General features: G+C 46.8%; 1 protein-coding gene across 3 annotated transcripts in view; it reads left to right on the forward strand.

The window, feature by feature from the left end:
* Rfx4 (regulatory factor X4) overlaps positions 1 to 12,392 on the forward strand; it is a 137,725-nt gene that overhangs the window by 25,406 nt on the left and 99,927 nt on the right. For all 3 annotated transcript variants that reach the window (XM_048418669.3, XM_048418667.3, XM_048418668.3), the window contains exon 2: positions 1,741 to 1,827. In XM_048418669.3, coding sequence (XP_048274626.1) covers positions 1,741 to 1,827 — 87 coding nt within the window. The remainder of the gene's footprint in view (positions 1 to 1,740; positions 1,828 to 12,392) is intronic.

Genomic DNA, 12,392 nt, shown 5'->3' on the forward strand with positions numbered 1-12,392 from the left:
CACTTGGTGGATCATGCTACCTGCCCAGCTTCCTTCTGCAGTTTGTGACCTAAGATCCTCATTAAGGATTTTCCCTCAGCTTTGGAAGAGCAAGGGTTCACGTTACCGAGCCTTCCTCTAAGTCCCAGCCGCTTTCTAGGAAAAACAGAGACTAAGATCCTTGCATCTGGGAGCGGTTCTGAGAACTAGATAAGATAACAGAGGAGGGACTTGACTTAATAAGAGGGGACATGCCAGCCTTCACATTGTGAAGGCAGTGAGGGTTGGGGTAGTGTTGCATGCCTGCAATCCTGGCATGAGATGCTGAAGCAGAAGCATCACCAGCATGAGTTCCACATTGACACCAAGGATAAAATGGGCAGCATTTATATTTATATGAGACTATTTAATAGAAAGGAAAAGAAAGTGAGGAAAGTAGCAAGAGTATTGAAAACCACATAGCCATGAGTGCAGCCAGTTCTGGCCTAGGACCACTCTGTATTCCCAAGAATTGCCACATTATGTAACATCACACGATAAAGAATACAGAATTCGTGGGAAACATTATTTAGAGAGACAAGACTCGTAAACAGTCACAGACGTGTGGTAGGATCATAATAAATAACAACAGTCTAGCTTGACACAAGCCTGATCGTTAAGAATGTGCAAATCCAAAGGCCTGAAGATGGCTTTTGGAAGCAGATGTCCGAAAGCTGACTCACTGTGACTTAACGTGACGTGCCAGCCGGTGAGCCGTGCAGGCAGAAGTGGCTGGCGTTGAGAATCTTGAGGTAGCAGGTGAACGTTTGAGGCGAGGACTTTTGTGTATCATCACGGAAGAAATGGAGCCCAAGGAAACACAGGTGTGGCCCTGAGCTTGACTCCTCCCTCTGAGAGCATTGCGCTGGGCTATGCTGTGTTCAAAGGACACAAGTGATGGTGTGTAGTGGGTGTTGTTGAATGACTGGATGAGTAGGGGGTGTTCTAGAAAATGGAATAAACTGGGGTTGGAGAAATGGCTGCTTTTCTAGAGGTCCTGAGTTCAATTCCCAGCAACCACATGGTGGCTCACAACCTCTCTGTAATGAGATCTGGTGCCCTCTGGATACTGTATACATAATTAAATAAACCTTTTTTTAAAAAAAAGATTTAGCATTATGCTATATTATGAACAATAAACCCCTAATTAACTTTTGGTATTGGATAGAAAACCAGAGTCCTTTAGATTTTAAAAGTGCTTCATGAATACCCTGGTACCTTTTATTTCTCCTCTCACTATACTTGGAAGAGTGTCCTGTGGGGACCACCTGACAAAAGGTGACCACCAGCTTCCCCGCCCTCCTCCACTTCCACCGGATCCCCTGGGGTTTTGTTTTTATTTGAAGGAAAGACTCTCTGACTGACAGGTAAGTTTGCAATGCATGACCAGTTGAACAGACTATGGCTTACAAACCACTTCTTGGGAATGTGTGCCATTTATAAAGAAAGATGATCCTGAGTTGGCAGTACTGGGCTTCGAACGTCCTAGAATTAGTAAATTTTGATCAAGAAATCTTCAAGTGGGTCTTCCAACGGCCATGTTGCCTCCTAGCTGCTCGCAAACTCAGCAGCAGTGTTGTGCGCGGAGCTACACGGGCAGTCCTTTTCTGGTCCAGGCTGACCTGTAGGAGGTTCGTGGCCCTGTTCTCTAATGGGTTTGTTATGCTCCTGTCTCCTGCACACAGCATCTCTCTGACTCACTGTTTATTTTTCCTTCTGTAGAGAGCTGGATTGAAAGATGTCTCAATGAAAGCGAGAACAAACGCTATTCCAGCCACACATCTCTGGGGAATGTGTCTAATGATGAAAGTAAGTGCTTGAACCTCATTCCTTTGTGACATCCCAAACAGGGCCAGGGTTCTGATGGGGCTGAGAGCGCTTTTGGTGTGCCAGGCTAGGGCAAACCACCTGGAAAAAGACACGCTCCAACCAGGAATGTTCTGCAGAGAGAGTGGAATCCAGTCACGTGGGCGTGGAAATCTGGGTCAGAGCCGAGCCTTGTTTGCTGTTTACACTCCTGCTTTCCACAGAGGGTCTTCTGGCCTGGTCCACACAGATCCCATTAGATGATGTCATAATTGGGCAGATGCTGACCCTGAAGGGGAGCGCACTCTGTACCCAATGTTAATGTAGCTGGGTTCTAGGCTTAGGGCTTCAAAGCAACAAATGCCTTTGCTGTTGGGAAGTCGAAATGTCTTCTGGACCTCAACTGGGAACTAGAGTTAATTGCAGGATGCAGATGCCTACATTTCCTTTCCTTGTGCTGTGACAGGCCTCTCGAGTGCCTTTGAGTCTTAAGGACTAGTATGTTCACCATCAGCACCAAAAGGAGATGCAGCCCAGTATATCAGACCTGCCAGTCACACATAGCTTTCTCCTTTGGGAGCGATGCAGTCTGAACTCAGTTTTCTCCAAGCCTAAGCTGGGAGCACCCCACCACCAGCCCCCAGGAGACTCCTTAAACTTGTGCTGTTTATTATGTTGAGGTAGTTTCTTCCTATTCCTAATTTTGGGTGATTTTTTTTTATTATAAAGTGTTTAATTTCATCAAGTGTTTTCTTCTGTGTTAATTAATATGATCATATGCCTTTTCTCTTTCTTATGTTAGTGTGGTATATTAATTACAGTGGTCTTTATATGCTGTACCTTCTTTGCCCTCAAATAATTGATCCAGCTTGGTTGGTGCAGTGTTCTGTATTCGAGTCGCCAGTACTTTGAGTGTGTTTGCATCAGTGCTCGTGAGAGATGCTGGTCTGTAATCTTCTTTTCCTGATAGTGTCTCTGTCTGACTTTGGTGCTATGGTGTGATGGTTTTGAGTTTGGAAATGTACCTGCCTCTTCCATGTTTTATGGACTGTAGCAAGATTGGTGCTCTGAACATTCCTGTATCTTTGGTGGATTCAGGTGCTCATTTCTGCTGAGTCTGTCACAGGACAAATGTATACTTCGCCTTAGCAGATAGGTCTTTGGAAAGTAGCCGAGCCGGCGTGGATTCCCAGATGTAGCAGAGGCTTCCAGGTGGCTGCTTCCCTGCCAATCTTTGTTGCGCCCATTTGTCCACACAAATGCCTGTTGTTATCGCTGTGGTTTTAATTTTCATTTCTCAGATTCCTAATGAGTATCTTACATACGCTTATGATTCCACAGCCTGCTTATGGCTTCTTCCTGAGTGTTTTTTAGATCATGTTGTCTTCCTATACCTGATCTAGGGGGATTTACCAAGTAAAAGTAGTGTAAATACCTTCTCTCCATTTGTGGCTTGCCTTTCTACTCTGTGTGCGTGCACACGTCTGTGCATGTATGGATGCATATGTTTGTGGGTGTGCATGTGCTTGAGGCCAGAAGTCAACCTTTGGTGATCTGAAGGGGCTGCCCACCCTGTGTTTTGAGACAAGGTGTCTCATTGGCCTAGCACTTCCTGAGTAGGCTGGCCGGCCGACCACCAGGCTCCAGGGAGCCTGCCTGCTCTGCAGTCTCTAGCGCTGGGCTTCCAAGTGCCCTCCCCTTGCCTGGCTTTCTCATGGGTTCTTCAGGTTTGCAAGGCAAGCGCTTAATTGGCTGAGCCTTCTCCCCACTCCCCTTTTTTTCCCTCTTAATGTGAATTTTGGATGAGTTGGCCTTCTTAATTGTTGGTTTTTCTTTAGCATTTATCTATTTTGTGTGTTCATAGTTGGGGGTAGGTCGTGCACAAAGGTGGAGGCCTGAGAAAATTTCCGAGAGTTAACTTTCTCCGTGTGGATCCCAGGGATGAAGCAAGTGCCTTATCCCACCAAGCCATCTCCACAGCCTCCAGACATAATAAAGCCCAATCTACCAATGGTTTTCTCTTAACAGTTAGCACTTTCTGAGTTGAGAAAATTCGCTTGCCTTAAGGTTATGAAGATTTGTTGTTATATAGAATTTCATTATTTTACCTTTGCATCAACTCTATGTCTGGGACTTTTGCTTGTAAGCATGAAATAGATGTCAAAGTTTGTTAGTAATTTTCCACAAGCAGAGGTCCGTTACTGGAGAAGACCATCTGTTGCCCACTAACTGGGTGTGGGGATCTGCTCTCTTGTTCTGTCTGTCCGTCTGTCTCACGCTGTCATGCAGTCTTTGTTTCTGCACCTTTATAGGCCGCGGTGCCTGCTAACAAAGACCTCATGATATTTTCCTTTGGTTTTGGTTTCTCTGGGGACAGATCTTGCTGCTTAGGCAGGGCTAGTCTGGAACTCAGTGTGAAGCTTGGTCTCAGACTTGTGATCCTCTTGCATCTGCCTCCCCAGTATTAAGGCTACCCACAGGCATCACCATGACTCACGATTTTCTTCTTTGCCATTATTTTGGATAATTACATTCTTACAAGTCCATGTAGACTTTATAATCAGCTGGTGATATTTTACATGTAGGATAAAACCCTATTAAGATTTTAAAAAATAGGATTTCATTAAATCTGTTAAAAAGTTGGGAAGGCAGGGCACTGAAGAAATGGCTCAGTAAATAAGATCATCACTTCAGATGACCTGGATTTAGTTCTGAAAACTGTCTCCGGCTGCTTACAACTGCCTGTAACTCCTGCTACAGGGAATCTGAAGGCTCTTCTGGTGTTCTTGGGGCACCAGCATATGTGTGGTTCATACATACGTACATGGACATATATGTAGGCATGCACACACACGTCAAATCAAGATAAATAAATATGTTTCTTCAAAGTTTGGGAAAACAAGCTGGGTGATCCGGTACAGCCCTAGGGAGACAGAGGCAGGCAGATCTCTAAGCCGACCTGGTCTGCAGAGTAGTGAGTTCCAGGACAGCTAGGGCTACACAGAGAAACCCTGTCTCAACAAATAAAACAACAGCAAAAGATTTTGGAAAATCGAACCTCATAGCAATCTTGAATTTTTAACCTCATTTGACCTCTATATTTAAATCATCTTCAGTTTTCCCCAGAAGTGGTCTATAATTTCAGTGGGGAGTCTTTGCACACCTTACTTTAGATTTATTCCCAGGCAATTGATATCTTTTAGTGTTACTGTCATTATTATTATTTTTCTAATTATTCTTCACTAGTGGATTATAGTGATAGTTAAATTTTTTGCATTACTTGAATAAACCACCCTTGATCAGAAGTCTCACCTTTTTGAGGATAATTTCTGGGTTACTGTGACTGTTGTTTGGTGAGAGATCCAACCTCTATGTTGATGGCATTTATTGGTCGTGATTTTTAGTGTGCTTGGAATGTCCTTCTCAGGTTTCTGTAAGAAACCTGTGGAGGCCTCAAAAAGGAATGCAGAGCTTCCATTTCTCCATTTGTTCTGGAAAGCTTGTGACAGACTGGCTTCGTTCTTAACTATTTGGGAGAGTTCAACATGAACGAAGTCTACAGGAATTTCCTTTGAAGAAGGGTGCTCAACATCAGATTAAATATTTTAACTGGCTATTAAAAATAATATAAAGATATTATTCATATCTTTATTACTTTTAACATGTTTTAAAATTAATTTATTTTCATTTTATTGATGTTTTGCCTGTTTGTATTTGATGTCTTGCCTGTATGTATGTCTGTGATGAGGGTGTTGGATCCTGGAGTTAGAGACAATTATGAGCTGCCATGTAGGTGCTGGGAATTGAACCCGACCGGTTCTCTGGAAGAACAGCCAGTGCTCTTAACCACTGAGTCACCTCTCCAGCCTCCAAAAATTGTTTTTTTAAGGGATGGATATTGCTTATCTTAACATTTATGTGTCCTGGCTACTTTTATATCAATTTGACACTAGCTAGAGTTATCTGAGAAGAGGGAACCACAGTTGAGAAAAATGTCTCCATAAGACTGGCCTGCAAGTCTTGATTAGTCTTAATTAGTGATTGATATGGGAGGGCCCAGCCCACTGTGGGTGACTCCACCCCCAGGCACGTGACTCTGGGTGTATAATGAAGCAGGCTGAACAAGCCACAGTGAGTAAGCCAGTAAGCAGTGTTCCTTCAAGGCTTGTTCCTGCCTCCAGTTCCTACCTGCTGGTTCTTGCCCAGCTTCCTTCAGTAACAGCCATATAAAGTTGAAGGTGAAATAAGCCCTTTCTTCCCCAAGTTGCTTTTGGCCATGGTGTTTATCTCAGCAGTAGAATCCCCTACAAAGACAGTATGTATCCAAACTCTCCCTTTGTTTATTTCTTGTCGTATCTTCATGACTTCTCTCAATTCACTCTTCAGTGTTGCATTTATTTCTACTCCCATGTTTCTTACTTATTCCCTTCTTTCTCTGAATTTAATTTGTTGGCTTTCTCTAGTTTGGGGGCAGATAGTTGATTTTCAGCCTTTTCTAAGATGTGCTTTCAAAGTTAAAAGTTTTTCTCTAAGCATAATTTAGCTGTATGCCATAGTTTTTCCCTTCCTTCCTTCCTTCCTTCCTTCCTTCCTTCCTTCCTTCCTTCCTTCCTTCCTTCCTTCCTTCCATTTGTTTTGTTTTTTCAAGGCAGAGTTTCTCTATGCAGCTCTGGTTGTCCTAGAACTCACTCTGTAGACCAGGCTGGCCTCAAACACAGAGATCCACCTGCCTCTGCCTCCCAAGTACGAGGATTAAAGGTGTGCGCCACCATCATTTTCTTACTTAGTGATTGATGTGGAACGGCCCAGCCTATGATAATTAGGACCACTCCTGGGCTGATGGTCCTGGGTTCTGTGAGAAGTAGCCTAAGCAAAGCACAAGGAGCAAGCCAGTAAGCAATACCCTGCGTGGCCTCTGCATCAGCTCCTGCTTCTGGGTTCCTGCCCTGCTTTATTTTCTGCCCTGACTTCTTTTGAGGTGGACAGAGATGTGGAAGTATTAGCAAAATAAGCCCTTTTCCCCAACTTGCTTTTGGTCACGGTGCTCCATGACAGCAATAGTAACCCTAAGACAGCCCTATCATGGGATGCCTGGAATTTCAAAGAAAGAATTGCAAGAAAGTTTGGTGGCCAAAGTGCCCCTGAAGCACTGGATACGGCTGAGTCTCCAGGTATGTGGCTTAGAGCTAAGAGGGCACTCCCGGGGGCTCCTCTAAAGGTGCAAATTTGAAAAGATGAGGTGCAGACTTTCTATGTTAGTCATGGAGGGAACTAGAGGGACTCGGGCGATAAGATGACTCCAAAGAGCAAGAGATCAGTGGGATCCTTTCCACTCTTCAGTCTCTGGGAATTAGAGCACACATGGTCTAACACAGATGTGCCCAAGTCCTCTCGCCTCCAGGCAGCCATGTCCCTAGAACCTAAGTGTCACAGGACTCTTGCCTCCAGGCAGCCATGTCCCTAGAACCTAAGCGTCAAAGTACTCTTGCCTCCAGACTGTATCTCTTTGGGAGCCACAGCCTTCCCTTTGAGCCCCAGGACTGTCCCACCCGCTGGCTGCACACATGCAGTGCCCTGGTGCCTGTGGGGAAGGAGTCTCTTTGCCTCGAATGTTCTACTTCGGGCCCTGCTGCTTCCCCTCCCTCCCAGGTACTGATGGTGGCTCTCCTGGATCTCACATCTCACCTCGCCCCCAGATCTGGCTTCTTCCTTTACCTTCCAACCCTCCTGACTCACCATGGCTGGAGGGGACAGGATATTCATAGCACAAGCCAGGGGAAGGCTTGAACTCTGCAGTATGACAGCATAGGAAGCCCAGGGTCATGGTGGGTCACAAGGTGATGTGACTCACCGTTGTTCTATTAAAATAGCGCCCTGCTTCAAGGTTATGTAAGCGAAAGCCTCCTTTCTTTCTCCGTGCAGCTCGCTCAGTGCGTCTCAGTTTATTAACCAATTTGGGGTCTCGTAACTTCATAAAAGGGATTCTGGGGAATAGGAAATGCTGTTAGATCTTATTTGAAATTCCTAACAGGGAAAAAAAAATGATGAGAAGACTGCTAAGCCTCATCCACTGGAGAGAGGATGGGGTGGGGGAGGTAGGCTTGTCTCCCAGACCTGCTCCTTAAATCTGTCAAGCTCCCTGACAGTGGCAGAGCTCAGAGAATTGCTGGACCAGAGAGCACCATAGTCAGAAATGAGGGATGCCTCCTGCAGGGAAATCTATATGCTGCTTTTTATAACCATTAGCACCAGCACCACCAGCACCGTGATCATTATTGTGGTGGTGAGGACAGAACCCAGGGCCATGCATGCTAGGCAAGTACGCTACCGTGAGGCCACTCCCCCAGTCCTTGTCTGCTTTTGAAGACTGGGGTTGCCTTCCTGGGTGTCAGCAGCCAGGCTTCCTGCAGGAAAACAAGGCTGTCAGTTTGCCCACGAGGCACCAGCATGCCCCCCATATTTATGCCCCCCACATTCTTTCCTTCCTGGGTCTCATTTCTATTCCCACACCAAGGGTCTCCCAGCTTGACCTTGGGGTCCTTTCTGTCTGTCTGCCCTCTCCATCCCACTGTCCCTACACTCCGTGGGAAAGAAATGTCCCCCCCACCCCCATGCTCTGACCCCATGCCAGGGCCCTCCACTCCTCCTTCGGTTACCTCTGGCCCCACTTAGTCCAGAAGAGCCTGGAGCCTGGGCCTGGGGCTGGAAGGTGGAGAAAGAGCTTTCTAAAGCACAGGAAGGAAGGAAGGCAAACAGCCTGGAGCTGGACCAGGTATCAGGGTTAAAGACCCCGAACCACTTAGCTGTGGGAGGAGATTCTTCCTTTTGATGACCTCTCTGGGTGGTCGTGTTGAGTCTTCAGTTTTAGAGGGCTTTGAATAGCTAACACCCTCACACGGTTTAAAAGCAAAAATGCTTTAAAAAGCCTTTATTTAGAAGTCCTGTCCCCTCCCCTTTTCTTCTCCCTTCTACCTTATCTCCTCAGCAGTGACCAATTTTACTCATTCTTTTTTGGCTTTGTTCTTTAAATTACATTCATTCATTCATTCATTTAGTTAGTTAGTGGAGATTAGAGGTCAACTTGCAGGGGTCAGGTCTCCGCTTTCACCATGTAGGTCTTGGGGCTTGAACTCATGTCCTCAGACTTGGCTGCAAGTGCCTTCATCTATTGAACCATCCCACCACCCCTGCTCTCATTCATTTTAAAATACATTTTCCAGGATTTCTTAATGCACATAAAAAATGTGAACATGTGTTCTCCATCACTGCTTTTCTTCCACACAAATAACAGTACGTTCTGTGTGCATGTGCTGTGCTGTCAGCCTGGCGCTCCGTGTTGGTAAGCTAGAGGACACCAGACACAGCGGCACTCACCTGTAACGCCATTGCTTGGGAGGTAGCTACGAGAGGATCAGGCGATCAAGACCCTCCCTATCTATATAATGAGTTTGAGGCTAGCCTGGACTACATGAACCCTGTCACAAAAGTGGGAGAGAAAGAAAGAAAGGGAGGGAAATAAGATAGAGGGCATCCCCCTTCTTCTGTTTGGTCTCTCTCTCTCTCTCTCTCTCTCTCTCTTTCTCTAGCAGCTGCATTGTATTCCAAGGTGAGAATGCATTGTCATTTATTTAATCAGACAGACACTGGGTCACTTCCAAGCTTCCCATTACAAGTTGTCTAAATTTGTATTGTTCCTGTAAGTCTGGGTATAGCCCCCCTGTGAGGCTGCTGCTGAACAGACATTTCATCTTCACGGAACGCCCCTCCACGTGGGAGGAGCTAGTCTATACCCCCACTCTGAAGCAGGGTACCTGCTCCTCATAGCCTCATGGCAGAGTGCTGGGGTTCACCCATGCTTCTCCTTCCGTTGATGAAGACAGCCCACTTGCTCAGAGTTAGGAGCCTTTGTGTCTCCCCAGGTGAGAAACAACAGTCCTCACTCCATAGAGCCCTAAAGACCAAGCACTGAAAGCGAAGCTATTTATTTTACGGCCTTGCAAAGCGGGCAAAGCCCAACGGGTGTGCCAACTTGGCACAGAATGGTGGGCTTTACATTCTTAAGTGTATTTTCTCCTCCTCGGGCTACAGGCTGAGGTCTTCAGGGAGGGAGACTCTTTTAGGATAGTCTCCATCTCAAATTCCCCAGCCTCCTGGGCCTCCGGATCTCCTCCACTGTTTTTGATTCTGGGTGGGGGGCTTTGTCATTCAGCAAATTGTCTGTAGCTTTTCAACCCTTAGAAAAGGCAAAAAGTGCCCAGCGAGCAGGGGCCAGCTTCTAGCTGGGGAAGACAGGGGTCCAGTGCCTGCTGCTTATCTGACGGACACGCTTTAAGCCACCTCAGACTGAAAATGGACCATAAGGACCAGTTTCTTACTCCCATCAACAGTGCAGGCTCTGTCCATCTTCCTTCTGAGCTCCGGGTCTTTTTCCTCCTGGTTTCATGGAGCTGGCTTATGTGGTGGGCAAATGAGCGCCCTCTGTGTATCATGAACACAGTTTTTCCAAGCGAGCCATTATCGTTGAAAATTATGGCATGGTTTCTCTTCCCTCACATAGAAAAAAATTGATTTTTTTTTTTGTAGTGAAAGTGTTTTTTCTTACACAGCTTTTGGGATTCACATCTGAGTTAGGTGGGCCCCTCCCTAGACAGAGGCTATGGAGGAATTCACTCAGAAGAGTGAGAGAAAACAGGTATGTGGCTCCCCAGAGCAATGCTGCCAACATCACTGTTTTGTCTGGGACCCAGCCCTGTTCCCACAGGGAGAAGCATTTCTTTTTGCCAAGGGTTGGTGCCGCTGCCAAGAACCTGGGTGCTCACACTCCCAGCTCATCAACTGAGGTCTAGGAAGATGGAGGTGGCGTGAATTAGGGGAAATGGAACATTTGCCAACTGCCTGTTCCCCACAGGTGAGTCCTGGCCAGGTGTGGGCAGGCCAGCACAATGGAAGGAAATAGAATTAGAACTTGGAAGTGAAACCCAAGACTCACATGAACTTGAACCATCCCTCTCTTGAGCTGAAGAGGTAATTAATTAATTTAGAGACTTTCTCCCACCACATTAAACTTGGCGAATCAGACTCAAGGCAGGAAATATGTTAGAACAGAACCTGGCTGTGGCAAATTTAATCAGCACAGGGGCTGGGCCACTAGGGAGAAACAGTCTGCGGGAACTGTGTTCTTTAAACCTCCAGCTCATCAGCGCGGCCAGAGAGAAAGCCAGGCTTTTCTTTCTCGTACCTGTTGGAGTTTGGGAGGTTGACAAGAGGAAGGTGCGATCATTGTCATGGGTTCACCAACAGTCACGTGACCTTCGACAAATCGCTGTACTCTGTGCCTCCCTCTCTCCCTCTGTAAGAGGAGAAAATGCTAACGACTTGCTCTCCTGTCAATAAACGCTAAACACCGTAGACACATTGGGGGTTCTGTGTGTGTGAACTCGTCCGTTCCCTAGGGCAGCTGCCCTAGGAAAGCAAGCAGCGTCTCTAAGAGCTGAGCGTGTTCTTGGCGCCTACGCATCTCCCAAGCGTACCCTTCACGTGCTGCCGTTACCCTGCGTGCCTTCTGAAGCCAGAGGGAACGGCTCAGCCTTCAGCTGGGTGTTTTTCAAATCATGTCTTCATTCCACAAATACTTTCTGAGCCTTTGCTGTGTGTTGCATGGTGTGGGTGCCAGGTCTGCGCCCCCCTGAGCTTGCAGCCCAGCACGGCAGCTGTCGAGCACTTGGTGACCAGAGTGATAGGATTTTGAGGCGGAGGTCTAGGGAGGGGCTTAGGGCATGAGCGTGGGATCCTTGAGAGCGGAATGAGTGCCCGGAATGCGTGCCGTTATAGAAGAGGCCCCAGAGAGCTTTCCACCCATCCTGTCATGAGACAGAGCACTGCATATGCTATGTAGAATCTTTTTGCGCCTCGATCATCTTGGACGTCTCAACTTCCAGCAGTGTGTGAAAGGACACGGTTGTTGATAAGTCATCTATATCATTTTGTTTCAGAAGCGGGAATAGGCTGGGCAGTCATGAAGTAGCAATGCTACCCTACAGTGCACAATGCCTGTCTGCGCTCTATGCGCTACCATATAGTTCACGAGCTTCGGGCAAGGGGCTGGAGGTTGAAACACACAGAGACTCACACAGAGACAGAGAGACGGAGACAGCACAGACAGGAACATGGACCTCTAGTCACTGGTAAAAAGCCCTTTATTCAGTAGCACCCTGGAGGCTTATATACCCAACAGTCAAGTGGGCCAACACGTGAAAACCCTATCCTCTAATCCTCAAGGCAAGGGAACACGTGTTCGTGAAGCAGAGCTGGTAAACAACTTTGACACAGCCTTTAGTAACTCAAATCAGAAGGAAAGTAAAGATTTCTAGCAGGGAAGAGCAGCTGGAGGCCAGGACTCCAAATGGCACCAACACTACCCAGAGACAAGGGCTCCGCTAAGAGGAGGACAGAGGGCTATGGGGCCACTGAGTCAGTACAATACCCCGGCACTGCGCAGGACTGTGCCGGGTGGTGGCCCTCATGGAGAAATTGCAGCTTTAGAGGCTCTGGGGACACTGTGATAGCAT

Source organism: Myodes glareolus, chromosome 26 (genome assembly GCF_982192425.1).
Source record: "Myodes glareolus chromosome 26, mMyoGla1.1, whole genome shotgun sequence".
Classification (NCBI taxonomy): domain Eukaryota; kingdom Metazoa; phylum Chordata; class Mammalia; order Rodentia; family Cricetidae; genus Myodes; species Myodes glareolus.